This window comes from Mus caroli, chromosome 16 (genome assembly GCF_900094665.2).
Source record: "Mus caroli chromosome 16, CAROLI_EIJ_v1.1, whole genome shotgun sequence".
NCBI classification, from domain to species: Eukaryota; Metazoa; Chordata; class Mammalia; order Rodentia; family Muridae; genus Mus; species Mus caroli.
Genome location: NC_034585.1, coordinates 14,798,031 through 14,818,868, shown reverse-complemented (window position 1 = coordinate 14,818,868; position 20,838 = coordinate 14,798,031). Strand labels below are relative to the sequence as shown.

Here is a 20,838-nt window from a genome sequence, read left to right as displayed (position 1 = left end):
CCTGCCTCTGCCTCCCGAGTGCTGGGATTAAAGGCGTGCGCCACCACGCCCGGCTACAGCCTGGTTTTATGGAGACATTTTCTCATTTGGGGTTCCCTCCTCTCAGATGACTCTAGCTTGTGTTAAGATGACACAAAATTAGCTAGCACAACGGGTGAACTTTTTAGTTCTGAGAGTGTGTTGGCCTTGATTTGTTTTGTTATTTTCTGTATTTTCGGGAGGTCTGTTTTCAATTAAAATTTGTTTATGGCTCCAGGCTGATAAGGGGCTGCTTAGGGAAGACAGGGGACCTTAGTGCTTCAGTTAATCGGGGTTCTGTGGAGTCACAGTATTGTGCCCGTCTCTAAAGACCACCAAGGAGCCAATTGGACTGTAATTGCACTAGGGTCTTTATTCCAGCTTGAGCTTCAGCTACACCACAGGACGGGAGGGTGAAGTCCCAAGCCCAGTGTCAAGCAAGCATTTATAGAGGCAAGCAAACAAGCAAGGGGCTTTCCAGCTTGGCACACAGCTGATTGGGGGGAGGCGGCAGGGAACTATTATGGAATTTGCTATACTTTAAAATGATTGACTGGTGCTGGGAGCCAAACCATAAACTTTCCTAAGTAAATATCTTTAAGTACAACTATAACTTCTGCTTTCCTCCTGATTGGTGGTGGTTAGGGAGTGACCTGGAGACTAGTGCTAGGTGTAGGTTTGGTAGTTAACTGGAGTTCAACCTTAGGTCAGGTTCTCTAAGATGGAGTCTGAACCCGAGATGGAGTTGCTGTGGTCTCTCAACAGAAGTTATAGAATGTCTGTAATAGTAAGGGAATTCATTGGAATGACTTAGAGGCTGCAGTCCTACTAACCCAACAATGGGCAGCTGTGAATGGGAAGAAGTCCAAGAGTCTAATAGTTGCTCAGTCTGGCGAGGCTAGGCTCTCAGCTGGTCTCCTGTATAAGCTGGAATCCTGTATAAGAAGCTTCCAGTGCGGACAAGTGTCAGCAGGCAAAGGAGAACAAACCCTTCCTTTCTCCATTGTCCTTTCGTAGGCCTTATGTAGTAGAAGGTATGGCCCAGATTAAAGGTGTGCACCACCACACCTGAATTTAGAATTTGCTCTGTCCCAGACTGGCCTTGAACTCAGATCTGCTTGCGTCTGTCTCCCTGGCATTAAAGGCATGTACTACCTTGCCTGGGCCTAAGTTTTTCATGGCTACTACACCTCAAGATCTGGATCACAGGTGTGACCTCCATTTCTGGATTGTAGTTCATTCCAGGTGTAGTCAAGTTGACAACCAGGAATAGCCATCACAGCTTCTCACTGTTATTTTATGCATAGAGTGTTTTGCTTGCACGTATGAATGTGCATTGCCTGATGCCTACAGAAGATAAAAGGGTGTCAGACCCCTAGAGTTATAGACAGTTGGACGCCATTATTTGGGTCCTGAGAACTGAACCCAGATCCTCTACTAGAGTTCTGCATGCCCTTAAGCACTAAGCCATTTTTTTTTTTTTTTAGCCCTTGCTGTTTGCTTTTTGATTAAAGCATTTGGGAGCTACTGTAGCCAAGGTCTAAGGGGATCTGGAGGCCGTTTTTCAGAGTAGAAGCAGAACTTGTCATTGTCCACATGGTGCTGGTTTCACAGGCTTGCAGGGTGAGTGAATTACAGGGACATGGAGGCTGACTCCTAGAGCAGTGCTTCTCACCCTTCCCAGTGCTGCAGCTCCTCGTGTGCTGCTGACTCCAATGATACAATTTTTTTTTTTTTACTATTCCATTAACTGTAATTTTACTACTTGTGAATTATAATGTAAATATCTGATATGTGAATGAAATATAAAAAATATAAAGGAAACACTACTGGTCCTGGGTTTTGGCACCAGATGAATTAAAAAAAAAGGAAAGGAAGAACATGAGTGCTCCTAAGTATGATGGAGGAGAAGGTTCGTTATAGTTGTGGGACAGTACAGCCAGAGGTGGGGACTTATAGGAGAGTCAGGAGTGAGCATGAGCCTCAGCTGTGCCCCGTGGGGAGCAGGAGGGGAAGGGAGCTTGGAGAGAGGGGAACCAGGTGCAGCAGCCAGGAGGCCCAAAGGAACAAAGAGAATGGGTAACCAAAATGGTTGGATTATATGGGGAAGAGCAGCCCAGCCCTGGGCTGGAGAGTTAGGGGTATTCCAGCCTAGAGGGCCCTGCCCTGTAATGTAGTGCCAGGGAAATGTTAGAGGTTTCCAAAAATCATACAGGAGCTGATCCGATGCAATTATAGTATGGCCTATTTCTTTGAGCTAGCTCCGGCCCCTCAGCACACCACCGTCATGCAGTACGGTTTTGGTGAGGAGGAGCCCCAAATATCTATCGGTGCAAGGCAAGTTGGAGGGTGGGTAAGTGTTTAGAATAATTGGCTGGTGTTGGGAATCAAATTGTAAATTTAATTTCCATTTCCCTCTGTATTGGTGGCCATTAGGCAAGGGCGCTGACCTGGGGGTGCAGGGACGCTGGCCTTGTTGGGGCAGACACAGGTCTTGTTGGGGGTGAGCTAGGCTCAGGTTTTGTTGGGGGATAACTTGGAAACTGATGCTAGGTACTGGCCTGTTAGTTTACCTGAGTTCAGACTTAGGTCAGGTTCTCTAAAATAGAGTCTGAATTTAAAAGGTTTGGCCTCTCAATAACAGGTAGGGACTGATGGACACTGGAAGGACCTGGTGGCCAGTGTCTGCTTTTCTATGTTAAGTAGGCACCTCAGCCATTTGTCCCAGGCTAGATGCAGGCTACACTCTGAGCCCTACGGGTCAACTTGGAGTTACAGAATTTAATGTTTTCTCTACTGAGTTTCTGTCTGTCTTTGATCTTCCCTTACTATGTAGGATGGCTGTGTTGAGTCTGGGTTTGACCAATTAGGCAGGCACCAACAGCAGAGTTTTCTGGGCTTGTGGAATGTCCTTGTAGAGCAAAGGGGTTGGTGGTCTCTTTGGACCACCTGGGTTCAGCGGCCTGGGCTGTGGAAGTAGCCGAAGTGGCCGGTTGATGTTCCCTAGGGCCCCCGCCTGCTCTGAGGAATGTGGTGAATATAGCAGCTCACAGATATGGAAGGGAGTGAAAGGGCTAGGGTGTCATCGGGAAGCAGGGGCCACTGCATGGCCTTACACCAGGGTGCTCCCCTCTCTGAGTCACTGTGTGGTGACTTCTTGTAGGGCCACAGTTTTGTTGAAGAAACCCCAAAACCATCTTCATTCAACTGATCCCTATCAGATCAGAGTTGTAGTCACAGTTACAGTTTATTACAAGGGATGGGTATCCATTAAAATCAACAGGAGAAAAAGGACAAAGCACAGAATCTAGGCAAGACCAGGCACAGGTTCCTAGTCGCCATTTCTCAGTGGAGCTGCGTGCCCCTGCTCAATTCTCAGCAGCAGTGTGAACAACACAGACGGAATTTGCCAGCTGGAAAACTTGCTAAGCTGGGTATCCATGGTTTTATTTTACTAGAACTTGATTATATGGAATTGGCAGATTTCTGTACCATGTGGCTGATGTTTTGTAATATCCAGCTGATAACTACATGTCCCAAGGCCACCATCACAAGTCATAGTAACAGAGCCTATCTGGCATTGCCCAAGGCTTTGTGTTAGTGAGGACTCTTTCCACAAGTAGGACATTCCAAAGAGACTATTAGAGTATACAGGCTGTAGGTAGCCCAGGTTCCTGCACTGAGCTGCACTGTACACACCTTGCCTGCCAGTGAGCCCACTGACTGAGCAGAGAGGTGTACTTGTATTGGTGGAGATCACCCCCAGGAAATCGGGTGCTCGACTTTTTTTTATACAGGCCAAGGACATAGTGTGAGCCCTCTGTCCAGTGACAGGTGGGTGTGAGATGTGGGTGCTCTGGGCTCTTTCTGCACTTGTAACCTCAAGAACCTTTTGGCATGGGTCCCAGTCCCCAGGGTGGAATCTACTATCATGGTCTCAGCCTTTGCTCACTGCTTTCGGAGAGGAACCCCCAGGACTGAGGCCCTGTGCTCAGCTGGCTGTCATACAACCCTCCTCCCTTTCTACAAATGCCCAGAGGGGTTTTGTTTTTGTTTTCCATTTTATTGTTATGTATATGGGTGTTTTTCCTGCATGTATGTCCATGTACCACATGTGTGCAGTGGACCAGGGAGCCTGGAAAAGGCATTGGATTCCCTGAAACTGGAGATACAGATGGTTGTGAGCCACCTTGTGCATGCAGGGAAATGAACCCAGGCTCTCTGAAGAGCAGCCAGTGCTCTTGTTGTTGTTGTTTGTTTGTTTGTTTTTTGTTTTGTTTTTCGAGACAGGGTTTTTCTGTTTAGCCCTGGCTGTCCTGGAACTCACTCTGTAAACCAGGCTTGCCTCGAACTCAGAAATCCGCCTGCCTCTGCCTCCCAGGTGCTGGGATTAAAGGCGTGCGCCACGCCCGGCTCAGCCAGTGCTCTTAACTGCTGACCTGTTTCTCCAGCTCTTCCAGGGAGTTTGTTTGTTTGTTTGTTTGTTTTTAATCTCTCTCCATTGTAATTGACTAATCTGACCTCAAGCAATTCTACAGTTTTTATGACCCTGGTTACTTAGGCTTTTTTTGGACTGCCAAGAACAGAAATTCTACTGAAAACCCACTAGCTAATAATAAGCCCAGGAATAGCGAGGTAGAATTATCATGAAGAAAGCCAGGCACATCTCTCCCCAGGACATGGCCCTCAGGCACAGCCTTATGGCCTTTAAGGACCCCTGTGGTACAGTTGCTCTGTTGTGGTCCCATGGGCCCTGCTGATCCAGAGAAGTATCTAGTGTGTTCAGAGGTGTGGACCCTGTGAGGTAGTTTTGACTACGTACCCACTTTCTCTGTACAGTGTGCGATCAGAAGGCTAGGGAATGGACTTGGGGTTTGCTCTCAGCCCACAGGTGAACAGGAGCAAGAAAGGGGCTAAAGAAGCAGCATAGCAGAAGGGACCTCACCAGGTCCCGAAAAGAGCATCAGACCCATGGGTGCCGGTTGGAGATGCCTGGCGTTCACAGGGGCTTGCCAGCAGCTTCCTGGGAAAACCTCTGGGCTTAGGTAAAGGCAGGATCTGTTACGGGAGAGGTATATCAGGAAAGGTATGAGGAGTAATTTGCTGGCCAGAGACGGCAGAGGGACTGTGGGGCAGCGGGCCTGGCTTGAGTGGGGGGTGAGGGATTGGAGAGAAAGGCAGTTCCTGATGGTCCCCTCCCAGGGGCTGGCTTTCCTCTGGTCCTTCTCTCCCAATGACTGCGTCTTCATCGATGCTGCAGCCCTGAGCTCTGACAGCACCTCCGACTCCAGGCTGCCTGGAGACACATCGATGGCCTTCCTGTGGACATTGGAGCCCTCCCCACATCTCCAACTAGAGGGCTGGTCTGCTAGGGCCAGCTAGGATGGCAGGTCCTGCAGCTGAACTAGAGAAACATCCTTGATCTGGCTATGTCTGCTGATAGCTGCCTCTGCCAGAGGTCCTACCCAGTAGCTAGGTACAGCCTAGGGAGGACCAAAGGAGTCTAAGAGCCAGAGCCTCTTCCTGACACCAGCATCTGATAGGAGGGGCATGTAGGTCCGATGCCTAGCATAAAGTCAGTTCTTTGCACTGCCTGTCTCATTAGCTGTGTCCAGTCTGGTCTTGAATTTATCATTGCTCTGTAACACACACACACACACACACACACACACCCCACAGTGCTGTTGGCCTTCGTAGGCCCTATGGCTGTCATTTTTCTTCTCTCTCTCTCTTTTTTTTTTTTTTGTTTGTTTGATTTTTGTTTTTTTTTTCAAGACAGGGTTTCTTTGCATAGCCCTGGCTGTCCTGGAACTCACTCTGTAAACCAGGCTGGCCTCAAACTCAGAAACTGCCTCTGCCTCCCAAGTGCTGGGATTAAAGGCGTGTGCCACCACTGCCCAGCGACTGTCATTTTGTAAAGATTCCTTTTTGTGCTTTGACCCCTGGTGTTCTCTCTTGCTTTTTCTATCTCATAGCTGTTTTCCTGGTTGCTTTTCTTTTTCTGGAATGGCTAGTCTGTGATATGCATGTCAATCTTAATTAATTGCCAAGGTCACTGAATTTTAGGGTTCTTCACCCCGCAGTGTGGCTTTGTCCCCTGTTTTATAGAATGCTAGGTATGCCACAATTTCTCTTAGAACAGCCCCATTTTATTTTATCATATTTTTATATTATGAACGTGTTGCCTGAGTGTATGTGTGTACACCATATATGTGCCTAGACCTATGGAGGCTAGAATGGACTCTCTGAGACTGGAGTTACAGATGGTTGTGAGCTACTGTGTGGGTGCTGGGAATCAAACCTGGGTTCCCTGGAAGAGCAGCCAGTTTTCTCAGTTGCTAAGCCATCACCTCACCTCTTCCTTTTTACTTTTGAAATTTTATGATTATTGTTGTATATAGGAGTGGGCATACATGCCACAGCATACTTGGGGAGATTAGATGACAATTGACCTCTTTCAATTTATGTGTGCGTTCCTGGGGTTGAGCTCAAGCCCTGCCCACCATACCCTGCTTTCCTCTTTTATTTGTACATGATGTTTCCGAGCTCCTGAAGATAGCTGTGGGTACAGTCCTCCCTTACCCCGAGAGCATTTGTCCCAGCGCAGTTCTACGCTAGGTCTTTTATGTGGCTTTGACTTTATGCCTCTCTGGAGGTTGCTGATCTCTAAGCCCCAATTTGCCAGCTACTCTGGGATAGGTGTTATGGCACTGTCACAGAAAGCCGAGGCTGCTAGCTTCCCCAGGGCTCTAAGGCAAGATGTAGCCGTGACAGACTGTCCCGAGCCCCCTGACCACGGTAGTGCAGGCACTGCTTTGGTGGCAGTCTGAAGAAGCTTAATTTCATAGACCCAAGAATTAGAATTGCCAGTGTCTGTCACAGTGATACCCTTGGTATCCCTGGAGCTGGGGCTTCTTCCAAGGCTGTAGTGGCTGTTAGGATTCCTGAAGAAGTGAGTGACAGCTGTCTTTAGGTCTCCAACCCCATGCTTTCTGATGATGTGCCTCAGGGAGACTTTGAAGGCCCTTACCTAGGGCCCTGAATAGCTGCATGGAGACTGGGGGTATGAGTAGAGGGTTCTAGGTGTATTGTGTTGCACTCCTACAAGGAGGGCCATCAAGGGCCTGACCCACAGGCTCATCTTTTTTTTTTTTTATTTTATTTAACACTTTTTTTTTTATTTATTTATTATATGTAAGTACACTGCAGCTGTCTTCAGACACTCCAGAAGAGGGTGCCAGATCTCGTTACGGATGGTTGTGAGCCACCATGTGGTTGCTGGGATTTGAACTCTGGACCTTCGGAAGAGCAGTCGGGTGCTCTTACCCACTGAGCCATCTCACCAGCCCCGCACAGGCTCATCTTTATGTGTGCACCAACTAGGACCAAGGCCACTGCACAAACCCTCTCCAAACCTGAGAGTGAACACAACCTGACCTGAGCCCTAGGATCTCCAAAGATAGGACACCAGCTACCCAGAAACCTCTGAGGTTTCTTCTATTTGTGACATGGTGCTCTCCACTGGACATACACGTGCTCATGAATACAGAGTCAAATGACTTCCAAACACCATGCACAAGTGCACATGGACATAGTGACATGCATACTCCTGTACTCAGGCATCTCAGCAAACTCACATCTACCCCTCCATTTACTGCTTGGCTCCCTCAGTACTGGAACAGTTGCTTGGCTGTCCCAGGTTTCAGCTGCAGGCATTAGCTGTGTCCCGGAATATGACACTAAATCACTGCGTTTATGTAAGGTTCAGGGATCTTCGGGTCTCCGTTCCAGAGCTGAAGCATAGAGATTAGCCCTGATCTCAGGACCAGAAAATAGGGGAATGCCTTCTGGGCCCCAGAGACTCTGAGATAAGGGGTCCTTGCCCCAAGGGACTGAGTGCTTCGTCCATGTTTACTCAGCACCCAGGTGTGTGTGCATGTGCTTGGCACTGGTTTCTGTCTACTAATGTGAGTACGAAGAACCATTAGGTCCTTTGGGGTGGGCGTGTGTGTTAGGTAAAGGCCTGAGGGGACATGGGTCACAGATCATCCCCAGTGAGTGGGCCCTGATGCCTGGCCTTGGGCACCATGAGCTGAGATGAAGGTGTCTCCCTCTGTGGCTCATGGGCAGTACTTGGTGCGACTGCTGGGTAGAGGACTTGCTACTCCTTCACTCCAGCCTTACGTGTGTGGTTCCTATTGCTGCTGCTGCCCCTTCCAGCACCCACTCACCACCCCCATGTAGCGTGTCCATTGTAAGGGAGTGTCATGGCGGTGGACTTACAAGCTAATGCTGGTGGGCCCAGGTGAGGAGAGATGTCTGTTATGTCATCAAGCATCTGGTGCTCACCAGTCCAGCCCCACTCACTGATGGAGAGAGACATCCGAAAAGCCCTCTGACTCTGCTGTTCACAGCTCATTGTTCTCCTTTTCCCACAGAACTTGTGACCGTGTGAGCAAAGCCACCCTTGCAACCCATGTGCATCATCTTCTTTAAGTTTGATCCTCGTCCTGTTTCCAAAAATGCATACAGGTAATGAATGCCCTTGTTCTGCCTCTGCCAGGCTGCTCCAGGCCTGAGGTCCACGTCCGCTCCTCACCCCTGGGGTGCCATATATGCAGGAGACAATGGCAGGCTGCTGGGTGTGTGTCCTCTGAATAACTGAGTCTTGATCTCTGGTTGCCTGGATCTCCTGTACAAGCCTGGTCCGGCTGTCTTGGACAGTGGCTGCTTAGCATGGGGTGCTGGGAGGAGCCCCACCCTAGAGCAAGGGCTCAGAACTAATGTGCAGGTGTGGCGAGACAGAGGGATGAGGTGAAGTTCTGTGGACTGTGATTAGGGTCACATCTGCAGAGCTGGAGTAGTGGTGACAGCTGCTGGGTTGGGTTGGGTGAGGTGTCTGGCTGGTGGCAGATTGAGGAAAGCATCCATGGGTTTTAGCTGGAGTAGCTGAGTACCAGCCAAGGACATGGGAAACAGTAGGCAGAGAAGGGAACTAGGGGCCAGCCCTCCCTGCTCTTCCAGTGCCAGTTACACGCAGGGCAGCCCCTTGGTTCTTTAGCATGTGCCAGCATTTGTTTGTCCATGTAGAGCACAAGGCAGAAATTTAGCCCACAACTGGAAATGGCCTGTGGAACTCCTCTCTTACATTCGTCTGGAGCATTTTCAAAATCTTAGGATGTGTTCCAGAAACAAAGTAGTTTCAGTGAGATCCTCATGTTGAGTCACTTTGCGGAATGCCTGGCACAGTGGCTGGGTTCCCTCATTTCAGTCTAGGGAATAGGATGTAGGGACTCAGCATTTCCTCTTCTACAGAGGACAGGCAACAGAGCTGGATCAGGCTAGAGGAGGTGATTCTAGTGCTCTGGCAGAAGAGTTAAAGGGAGTTAGTGGAATCCTGCAAGGAAAATGATAAACAGTCACATCACAGGCTACCTGGCGAGAGCTGAACAGAGTAATGAATTCCCGAAGACTGAATGTGAGAAGCAACCACTACACTGTTTGCATGGAGCAGCGCCTATCTGTCATTCTCATACTATAATCCTCAGTGAGGCTACTGGAGAGGTAGCTTGCTGCTCTCCCAGAGAGCTGGGGTTGTTACCAGGACCCACATGGTTCTCACAACTGTGTGTAACTTGAGTTCCAGGGAATCCAGTGCCCTCTTTTGGCCTCCACAGACACCAGGCACTCCAGGGATACACAAATATATATGTAGACAAAACAGCCATACACATACAATTAAAAGGGGAGGGGGTATGTGTGTCCATGGATGGCACAGTTGTGACTCCTTAATGGCCAAGATATTCTTCAGGTATCATCCTGCTAGATCTTTCTGGAGTCTGCTGTCTAAAGTACCTAAAGCTATGACATTGGTCGCAGATCAGGTGCTAGGTGAAGGTGCCTACCCATTGGTGCCACTTATATTGTGCATTGTGGGAGCTAAGGCCGGGGAGCACAGGTCTCAGGAGCCTCCTACCTGTGAAAGCACCGAGTGTGTCTCCGATGCCTTCTGTTAAAACCTAACTGCACCAGCAACAGAGTTGAGCTTCATTTCTACAGCATAGGCAGTAAAGGGTGGCTGTGAGCCTTCACTCGGTAAGCTGGGAAGTGGCATGGCCCCTCCTTGCTCTCCTCAGCCCTTACCCTTACATTCATGCAAACTTCCCCGCACCAGCAAAAGCAAAGTTGTGTTTCCGTTTGGGGTGACACGGCCTAACAGTTCCGTAGTCTTGGGTGATATGTGAATCCCCGGTTTGGCCGGAGCCTACTTAATGGGTTTATTCCTTGAAGACCACCTGCAGGTAAAATTAAAACAGGAAAAAAGAAAGATAAGAAATTGGCAAGTGGGGTCTAGTGAGATGGCTCAGTGGTTAAGAGCACTGTCAGCTCTCCCAATTCCCAGCAACCACATGGTGGCTCACAGGGTGGTATAAGGGGATCTGATACCCTCTTCTGGCATTCAGGTGTACATGTAGCAAAGCATGCATGCAATAAATTTTAAAAAGGAAGGAAGGAAGGAAGGAAGGAAGGAAGGAAAGAAAGAAAGAAAGAAAGAAAGAAAGAAAGAAAGAAAGAAAGAAAGAAAGAAAGAAAGAAAGAAATTGGCAAATATACATCACATACAGTAGGTAGTGAAGTCCTATGTGAGCCAATTATGACTGCACACAGTGGGCTCAGGCCGGACTAGGTAGATGGGAAGGAGGAAGAGGAGAGGGAAGGAGGAAGAGGACGACACACAGCAACAAAGGCAACACTGCTACCATCCGGTTCCCGGGGGTTACCCTGTACACCTTTCAACTATACTGAGCTATTAACAGATCCACACTGAGACCTGGTCTGAAATCTTCGTCCAGCTTTGGGTGACTGAAGTTCACCTGTTCCTCTCTCACAGGGGAGTAGTCGAGGCTGTACATGTGGCAGGCTCCACCTACCTCAGTCCTGCTGGAAGACGCTCTGCTTCAGCAATCCTGGTCTATAGGGGCAATCTGTGGCATTCACCAGTCACCACCTGGGCCTCACTGCACGACACCTGTACACCTAGTTAGTCTGAGACCCTGGGGACCAGTCTTGACCCAATCAATAACAGGATAATTAAAAAACAGACTTAGAAGACCTAAGCCTTAAATACCCAATTGGAAACCAGATGGCTCACACCGGTATTCACAGCAGTGGGGAGGCAAGCAGGAGGATCAGGAAGAGTTCAAGGCCAATGTGGGCAACATGAAACTCTGAGGAAAAAAAAAGATTGAACATAAAGCCAGGCTTGGTCCTCAGGTCTTACCTATGGCTGTTACAGATGGCTTGTGAAGTAGGAGAAAAGTCTCCTTAGGTTTGTTCCGTTAGAAGAGGTGTGTCCCAGGGGATGAGATTTGAGGTTTCAAAAGACTTGAGCCACTCCCAGTAACTCATTCCTGCCTCTGATTTGTGGATTAAGCTGTGAGGTCTCAATGTTCCTGCCAGCACACCTTGGCTTGGCCATCATGGATTCTCGCCCTCTGAAGCTGTGAGCCCCGAACACTTTCTTTTAAAAGTTGCTCTGGTGGTGATGTTTTATCACAGCAATAAAGAAGTAACTAGACAGCTACATACAACCACAGGATGTTATGGGTAGAATATGTCCAGGTTCCTACCTTTAAATTCTAACTGCAGGAGCTGGAGAGATGGCTCATCAGTTAAGAGACTGACTGCTCTTCCAGAGATCCTGAGTTCACTTCCCAACAAGCACATGGTGGCTCACAGTCATCTGTAATGGGATCCAGTGCCTTCTTCTGGAGTGTCTGAAGATAGCTACAGTGTACTCACATATAAAATGAAGAAAATCTTTTTTAAAAAAAATCAGGAAAAAAAAATCTAACTACAGATGGGTGTAGTGCAGACCTTTAATCCCAGCATGCCAGAACTAGAGCCAGGTGGCTCTTTACGAGTTCTAGGACAGCAAGAGGTACAGACTGACCCTATATCAAAAACCAAAAGAATAAAAATTCTGACTGCCAGTATATCAGAATACAACTCTCTTTGGAGACAGAACTTCAAAGACGTGATTAAGGTAAAATGAAGCTGCATGGATGGGCCTTGATTCCATGTGCTGAGTGTCCCGAGAAGAGATGAGAATATAGAAGATGGATGCTGTGAACAGAGATAGACGTCAGGGACCTTGGCAGAAACTCCCTGCCGGAGCCTCCATCTTGGACTTCCAGCCTCCAGAGCTACGAGACAATGAACTGCTAATGTTGAAGCCACCAGCCTATGGTGATCTGTCAACATACAAGTCACTGGTCTGTGCTTCTGATGGAGATGAAGAGACCTAACGGATCTCACTAAATTAGCCCTGGGCAACTGAACAAAAACAAGTCATATTTTCCCAAGTTCACTTTGGTAGCTACTTCTATCCCAGCCCCAGGGATGTCCGGTCATGGTGGCAGCCTGCAACCCCCAGCTGTCACCTTGGGTGTGGCCAAGTAGCCTTCTGAGTGGTTCACTAAGAAGACAAGTGGTCAAGTGGGCAGTGCTGGAGACCCTGGCCAAGATCCCTACAGATCAGTACAAACACCCCAAAGGTCTAAAGACCCCCAGATCAGAACCACAAAATGCAAAACGGAAAAAGATGGTGCTTACGGTATCTATACAGCTCAGTAGTGGAGGGTTGGCTCCAATCCTCAGCACTGCAAAAATAAAACCATAAAGCAATTATTGAACTCAGGGCCTTAGTTCAACCTAGCATAATGCCTTCTAAAGGAATAGGTCAAAAGTCAAGCACAGGAATGCTTATCACTGTGGTACGTCAAAATCGATAACTGATTACATGAAATACTCTTACAGCCAACCTAAACAGCTTTAACAAGATTGATCAGTAACCACAGTAAGTCAGTGTATTCTGTCCAGTCACCCAAAGAGCCATGTTCTGGTGAAACTTGCATTCTTCATAAATGCAAACGCAAGCATGCCTCTTCATTTCCTGGGAGAAGTGTTAGTGTTTCATCCCCTTCCATGCACAAAACTGAAAATGATGCATTCAATTAAAAATGTTTTTCATGAGCATGTGGTGTGTATGCATGTCTGTAGGCACACTTGTTTATATATGCACGTGCACATGTGTGCATGCGTTTGTGCACATGCATGTGGAGGCCTGAGGCTCATGTTGCAAGCCTCCTTCAATCGCTCTCTGCTTTATTCATTAGGACAGGGTCTCTCAATTGAATCTGCAGCTTGCCTTATGCCTAGTTAGTCAGCTTGCTCCAAGGACTGGAATTACAGACAGGCCACCATGTATCAATTACATGGGTGCTAGGAACTGGAACTCAGAGCACAAATGAACCTTCATGGGCACCACAGTCCATCCATGTGTTAGCTGGGGGAGTTGTTTCTGCCCTCATCTAGCACTTGATGTGGGTGCTTATCTCTTAGTACATCCCTAAATTACAGAATCTCTGCAAGCCATCAGCCCTTCAACCTGAGATAAAAATAACCCAGCAGTTAGTGTTCTTGAGTAATTAAGCAAACACATTTCTTGTTTATAAATATGTAGTTGAGTTACTGGAAAGATGGCTCTGCAGCTAAGAGCAGTGGCTGCTCTTCCAGAGCACTCAGGTTTGAGTCTTTGCACTCACATGGCGGTTTACAATCACCTGTAACTCCAGTTCTTGTCCTGGCCTCCATGGGCTGCATGCAGGTGATGCCTAGACATAACAACACTCATAGACAACGTTCAAAAATAAGAAGCTGAATGCCTAGAATAGGATTCTGCTTACACAGATTTTTTTCTTTCCCCCCTTTTTGATTTGTTTCGTGTTTCATTTACTAGAGTTATATCAGAATCGGCTCCTGGGGCCACAGAGCTTGTTGAGAGCACAGGCTACCAGCAGGGACTTCCTGGTTCCACTGTCCCCAACTCATTGTCAGGAGTTCAGGAAACAAGAATGGAGAGGAAAGAAGCTGACCCTACCCCTGGGAGAACTAGGTCTCCCAGCCCAGTCCATGCAGCCTTGGGGCTGTGGTTTCTTCCTCCTAGCCACTGCAGGCTGGGCTCGAGACTAGTGTCCTTGTGAATGCTGGCATTGTGACAACTCGGGGGACAACCCAAAAGGGACAGGACAGAACTTGGTTGCTGAAGGTGCAGAGAGTTGTTCTGAATGTCTGTGTCTTTATCAAGGAGAGCGATGACATCCCCTACCCTAGGTGACTCCTGGAAGTGAGAACTGGGACAAGGGGGTGGGGCACTCTTGGTGAGGCTTCTACAGGAGGCCCAGAAGGGCTGTTTCTATCCTTATTCTACAAACAAGATGGGGCAGTCTCCCAGAGGATCCCCGTGCCCCAGGTGCTGCTGATGTCCAGTGTGTCTGTCCTCAAGCTCCTTTTGATGGAAGTTCTAGGTGTGCTTGGGGGTTTGCCATGGACGGGCAAATAGGTGGAAGGAAGAAAGCACCCCACCCCAGCCTGGCCCCTGTGTCCTTGGAAATACCATGAAGAATCCTTACTGGGTTGGTACTTTTGGGGTATGACAAGGAATGAGGCTGTCCCACAAGATCTATTAGATCTGTCCCATCTAGTTGAGCCACAAAAACCTATCAGTGGCCATCAGAGATACACCTCCATGCTTCCACGCTGCCTCCCGTAGCGGCCTGAGAGAGATTCACTCAGGTAAGGCAGTAAAGTGTGAGAGTGTGCTCTTTTTAGATGGAGGTTTCATTGGGTAGCCTTGTCTGGCCTGGAACTCAAGAGATCTGCCTGCATCTGCCCCTCTGCCTCTGCCTCTCTAATGCTGGGACTAAAGACGTCTTGACTTTACCACCAGGAAAACAATTTCAGAGTGACTCAGTATGAAGCAAAGTTGAGGTTTATTGACAAGAGATTTTAACGTAGATTTTTGACACAGAGGATATCATCATAGAGACAGTCAGTTATGGGATAAGACGCACCCAGGGGCAAAGGCATGGGCTTTCCCAGAGAGCCACACTTCAGTGTCTTCTAAAGGTACATCTCAAAGGTGTAGGGTACCGTGCCTCGTGAAGGGACATCTCAGAGGTGCATGAAAATTCCATGCCTCCTGAAGGAGTGTCTCAGAGGGTTGAAGAGCTCATACAGTGGCTCCTTGGGGCACTGGGTTAGAATAGCTGATAAGGGTAACAGGGAGGGCAAGGGGTACTTTTACTGTAAACAGATTTCAATGTTTGTGAGATACTCAGCAAATGTCAGTAACATCTGGGTAAAGTACTAAGGCCATGCTCATGGGCGTAAACGCTCAGGCCTTAACAAAACATTGCTAATCTGACATTCTCGTTTGAAAAAGAAATCTAAGTAAAAAGAATATTGTCTTTAAGATTTATTTTTATGGGCTGGCGAGATGGCTCAGTGGTTAAGAGCGCCGACTGCTCTTCCGAAGTTCAAATTCCAGCAACCACATGGTGGCTCACAACCATCCGTAACGAGATCTGGCGCCCTCTTCTGGAGTGTCTGAAGACAGCTACAGTGTACTTACATATAATAAGTAAATAAATCTTTTAAAAAAAAGATTTATTTTTATTATAAATTATATTTTTATGGATATGTGCACAGAAGTACAGGTGCCCACAGATACCAGGTGTGTGGAATTTCCTAGAGCTGGGGTTCCAGGTAATTGTGAGCTTCCTGATGTGTATTCTGCGAGTTGAACTCCAGGCCTCTGGAAGAGCAGTTTATGCTCATTAACTGCGGCAGCATCTCATGTACCTGCCCAATGTAATCAGTCTTAACAGTCAATATTCATTTTACTAGAATTCTCAAGTCTGAGTTTGTGAGACAGTTCAACCCTTTCCCTTCCTCTGTCTCCCAAATTTTCTTTCTCTCTTCCCAGCACCTGCCTGTCTCCTGAGCAGGGGCCCTGTGGATGGCTAGCAAGGACTCGGGTGGGGCCGAGGGTGGGGTCCTTACTCATGTTGCTGCTGCTGTAGATTTAACAAGAGAGGCTGCAGCTCCGAGGTGGAGCACATGCGGGTCAGCCCCTAGCACATGGCTTCCCTTGAACTTTCTTTTCCCAGGCTCATCTTGGCAGCCAACAGAGATGAATTCTATAACAGGCCGTCCAAGTTGGCAGACTTCTGGGGGAACAACAGTGAGATTCTCAGTGGTAAGTGTGTCTCCGAACCTGGTGAGCAGCTGTTAACGTGATCCACTTGTCTTGTGAGGTGGCACCCACTAAATAGGGCTAGTAATGGCCATGCATCCACATGCAAATGCTGAATGTGTAAGTAGCCATGAAGAATGGCTTTGGGGGACTTGGCCAGCCCCAGAATCAAGTATCTCTCTTGCATTCTTTAACTTTTTTAGATGTGAGCCAATTGTTAAGAGACAGTTTGCTCTTTGCTTTAAGGCCTCTTAGGGAGGTGAGAAGCTAGCCCCACTAGAGCTAAGTGTTTTTGATTCTGTCACAGTCAGTGAATCTCCTGGAAGATCTGGCCTCTCTGCTCTACTGTTCCATGACCTCTGGTCACTTTAGTCTCCCTGGACCTCCAGAACTGTCCTCAGATCACAGAGACTGCTAAGTCCCGTGGGGTTCATGGGCTCATCTCATTTGTTTCTTGTCTTTCAGACCCTTTATCTTTTTTTTTTAAGATTTTTTTTAAATGTATATAAGTATACTGACGCTGTCTTCAGACACACCAGAAGAGGGCATCAGATCCCATTACAGATGGTTGTGAGCCACCATGTGGTTGCTGGGAATTGAACTCAGGACCTATGGGAGAGCAGTCAGTGCTCTTAACCTCTGAACCATCTCTCCATCCCCATCAGGATAACTTTATCTTACCAGTTCCCTTTGTGTTTTTTGCTGGTCCTTCTTACCTTTTTTTCCATCCATCCATCCATGAATGGAATGAGTTCTCTATGTAGCCCTGGCTGACCTCAAACTTAGAGATCCCCCTGCCTCTGCTTCCTGAGTAGCGGGAAGGCATGTGCCACCACATCCAGCTTCTTCCCTTTCACTTTATTTATTTAGTGAGTGAGTGTGTGTGTGTGCACTCTCACTTCTGCCATGGGGGTTAAACATCAGGCTTGGCAGCAAGTACCATTACCCCACTGATCCATCTTGCCAGGCCACCTCAGTCTCAATGTGTGTTTCTGGCTGGTCTGCAGCTTGCTGCCTCTGCCTTACGACTTCTGGGATTAGAGGGGTACACTATCATGTCTCACACCCTGGTCCACTCTTCCTCTGAATGTCCATGTTCTCATAAGATTTATTTTTGGTGGGTTTAGGTGGAAGAGGAAATCCTGACTCTGTTGCTTGGCCAGACAGTGAGAGCTAATTCATTTTTCAATTATTGATTTGTAGGGGGTTTTTTGTTCCTGTTTTGTTTTATGAATTCTGGATAAGAGTCTTTTGATGAATAAGTGAGCTGCCAACTAATTTCCTTAGTACTTTTTGTACTAAGCAGCAGAACATTATTTTTTATTTATTTATTTATTTTCTGTTTTTCGAGACAGGGTTTCTCTGTATAGCTGTCTCGGAACTCACTTTGTAGACCAGGCTGGCCTCGAACTCAGAAATCCACCTGCCTCTGCCTCCCAGGTGCTGGGATTAAAGGCGTGCGCCACCACGCCCGGCTTAAATTTTTATTTATTATGTATACAGTGTTCTGCTTATGGGTATGCCTGATCCCATTACAGATGGTTACAGGCACCATGTGGTTGCTGGGAATTGAACTCAGGACCTCTGGAAGAGCAGTCAGTGCTCTTAACCTCTGAGCCATCTCTCCGCCCACTGAACACTATTTTTAACAAATACATTTTTTTGGTTTGTTCTTCTTTGTCTTATTCAGTAACCCTGTTCCTCTCCCAGGCCATGACATTTTCGAGACAGGGTTTCTCTGTGTAGCCCTGGCTGTCCTGGCACTCACTTTGTAGACCAGGCTGGCCTCGAACTCAGAAATCCGCCTGCCTCTGCCTCCCAAGTGCTGGGATTAAAGGCGTGCGCCACCACGCCCGGCTCGGCCATGACATTTTAAGCTCTAAGTTGGCAGTCTGACTTTTGTCTCAAATTAATTTTTATTGTGTGTATGTTTGAGTTTGTGTATAAGTGTGTGCACATGTGTACATGGAGCCAAAGGACAACTTCAGGACAGAGTCTCATTGGCCTGAAGCTCACCCGTTTGTCTAGACTGTCCCATCACAGTCCCCCATGATCAGCCTTTCTCTGCCTGTACCACCTCATCCTGTATCTTAGATACAGATCCTCATCCTTGCCAGGCAAGCACATCACTAACTCTCGTCCTAGCTCTGCAATCAACTTGTGTGCCTGGGGTGAGTTAAAGGTTGAGATCTATCCCTCTGGTGACTGGTTACTGCAGACAGCTGAGCATACATGGGTGGGTTTGCTCAGGACTCATGTGTCACACTGAACTGTATGTGTGTGGGTGCTACAGTCTCTGTTACTGTCCTTGTGAGCTGAATACAGTGGCCGCACCTGATCTTTTGAGCATGAGAGTTCAAGGTTCTAAGTATTTTTTAATACTGTTTTAAATGGTACATTTAAATTTTCATTTTTTAAGCCAAGCATGGTGATATAACCCAGTAATTACAAAACTTTTGAGTCTGAGACAGGAATGTCACCATGAGGTCCAGGTCGAGGCCTTCCTCATGAGACCCCAACTTACAAAACCAAAACAAAATAGGGCTAGGGATGTAGCTCAATTGGTAGAGTGCTTGCCTAGCATGCATTGCATAAATCAGGCCTGGTGGTCTACACTGGTAATTTCATCACTTAGGTTAAGACAGAAGAATCAGGTGTTCAGGGTCAACCTCAACTAAGTAGCAAATTAAAGACCAACCTGAGCTACATTAGACCTTCACTCAAATACCAGTGAACAAGTGAACGAGTAAACATTGGTTCTCCAGCTCTTGAGCCCAACACCATGCTGGTGCTGGTGGATTGTCGGGTCTGTTTGGCTTTCTAACCCACCCTACCGTAGAGCTTGGTTTTCCTTCCTGGGTTCACGTTGTATATTGCTTTCTCTGTTATAATTGATTTTGAAACATGACATTTTAGGGCTCGGAAGATGCTTCATTGGGTAAGAGAAGCATGAGGACCCGAGTTCAAGTTCTAGTATGGCCCAGCAGTGTAACCTTGTGTGCCTGTAACCCAGTGGGGGCAAACAGAGTCACTGAGGCTTGCTGGCCCCCAGCCTAGTTCCAAATTTAGTGAGAGACGTTGTTATAAAGGGTGAGGTGGAAAGCGACAAGATACCTGTTGTCTTCCTGAAGCTCCCACTCATGCATAGGTACTCGTGCAAACACATTCATATGACACATGCACACTCACGCAAGCAAATACTTCCTCACATGACATCTTAATGATGATTTTTACTCAGACTTGAGTCCAGTGGCCTAATGGTCTGGCTGGGACACCTCCTGTTTTCTTTGTTTGTTTTTTTTGTTTTTTGTTTTTTCGAGACAGGGTTTCTCTATATAGCCCTGGCTGTCCTGGAACTCACTTTGTAGACCAGGCTGACCTTGAACTCAGAAATTCATCTGCCTCTGCCTCCCAAGTGCTGGGCGTGTGCCACCACCACCTGGCTCTTTTTTTTTTTTTTCTCCTAGTTTTTCTAAGGTCTCTCTCATACATATACATCCCTAAGCCACACTTCTCAGCTCCTCTCCTAAGGCTCATTGAGCCTGGACAACCCAGTGTGGGGCTTAGTTGCAGCAGCATCTATCCTATGAAGATGTGTGTCCTGGCAGAGCTGTGGAACGTGCCTCTTGAGGACTGAGCAAGAGGGTACCAGCGGGGCCCATCACAGGAACTTGGCTGCTGTAATGTTGTCATCTGTTGTAGGGCTCGACATGGAGGAAGGCAAGGCAGGAGGAACATGGCTGGGCATCAGCACACGTGGGAAGCTGGGGGCGCTCACCAACTACCTACAGCCCCGGCAAGAGCCAGACGCCCGTGGTAGAGGTAAGGCATCTATGGGACCAAGTGGGACCTAGGTAGGACAAAGCCAAGACACACTGGGGAGGAGCTTAGGCAAGACTGGCAGAGTGATGGAAGTATACAGATCTTGGTACAATGAGGGAGGAAGAAAGGCACCCTGCCAGGGTTCTGCTGGTGCGCTCCACACCCTCCATGCCTCTCACAACCGTGACAGGAAGAAGAGATGGCCAGGTATTGCCAATGTGATTATACCAGGCATTGTCCTTCAGGCTTATGACTCCCTGACCACTGTATCGTCCCCTGCTTGTTGAGTTTCAGCTTTCTTTTTATTTCTAAAAGAGATTTGGCTGGGCAGTGGTGGTGTACGCCTTTAATCCCAGCATTTGGGAGGCATAGGCAGGTGGATTTCTGAGTTCGAGGCCAGCCTGATCTACAGAGTGAGTTTCAGCAGAGCTACACAAAGAAACCTTGTCTCGAAAAAAACGAGAGAGAGAGAGAGAGAGAGAGAGAGAGAGAGAGAGAGAGAGAGAGAGAGAGAGATTCGTTTAAAGACTGGAGAGATGGCTCTGCGATTAAGAGCACTGACTGCTCTTCCAGAGGTCCTGAGTTCAATTCCCAGCAACTGCATGGTGGTTCCACATGGTGGTTCACAACCATCTGTAATGGAATTCTATGCCCTCTTCTGCTGTGTCTGAAGATAGCAACAGTGTACTCAAATAAAACAAATTTTTTTTAAAAAAGAGATTTATTTATGTATGTAAGTACATATATGCCTGCATTTGAAGGCATTGGATCCCATTATAGCCCATTGTGAACCACCATGTGGGTGCTTAGAATTGAACTCAGGACCTCTGGAAGAGCAGCCAGCGCTCTTAACCACTGAGCCATCGCTCCTTCCCCGAGTTTCATCTTTCTTTCTTCTT

General features: G+C 47.7%; 1 protein-coding gene across 6 annotated transcripts in view; it reads left to right on the top strand.

Moving 5' to 3' along the window:
- Tango2 (transport and golgi organization 2 homolog) overlaps window positions 1-20,838 on the top strand; it is a 43,983-nt gene that overhangs the window by 14,396 nt on the left and 8,749 nt on the right. For 4 of the 6 annotated variants that reach the window (XM_021184738.2, XM_021184736.2, XM_021184735.2 and 1 more), the window contains exons 2-4: window positions 8,457-8,550; window positions 16,032-16,120; window positions 19,820-19,939. In XM_021184738.2, the coding sequence (XP_021040397.1) occupies window positions 8,495-8,550; window positions 16,032-16,120; window positions 19,820-19,939 (265 nt within the window). In that variant the 5' untranslated portion in view covers window positions 8,457-8,494. Of the gene's footprint in view, window positions 1-8,456; window positions 8,551-12,837; window positions 12,878-16,031; window positions 16,121-19,819; window positions 19,940-20,838 lie in introns of all 6 variants that reach the window. The other 2 variants (XM_029470511.1, XM_029470512.1) reach the window with 1 other exon arrangement.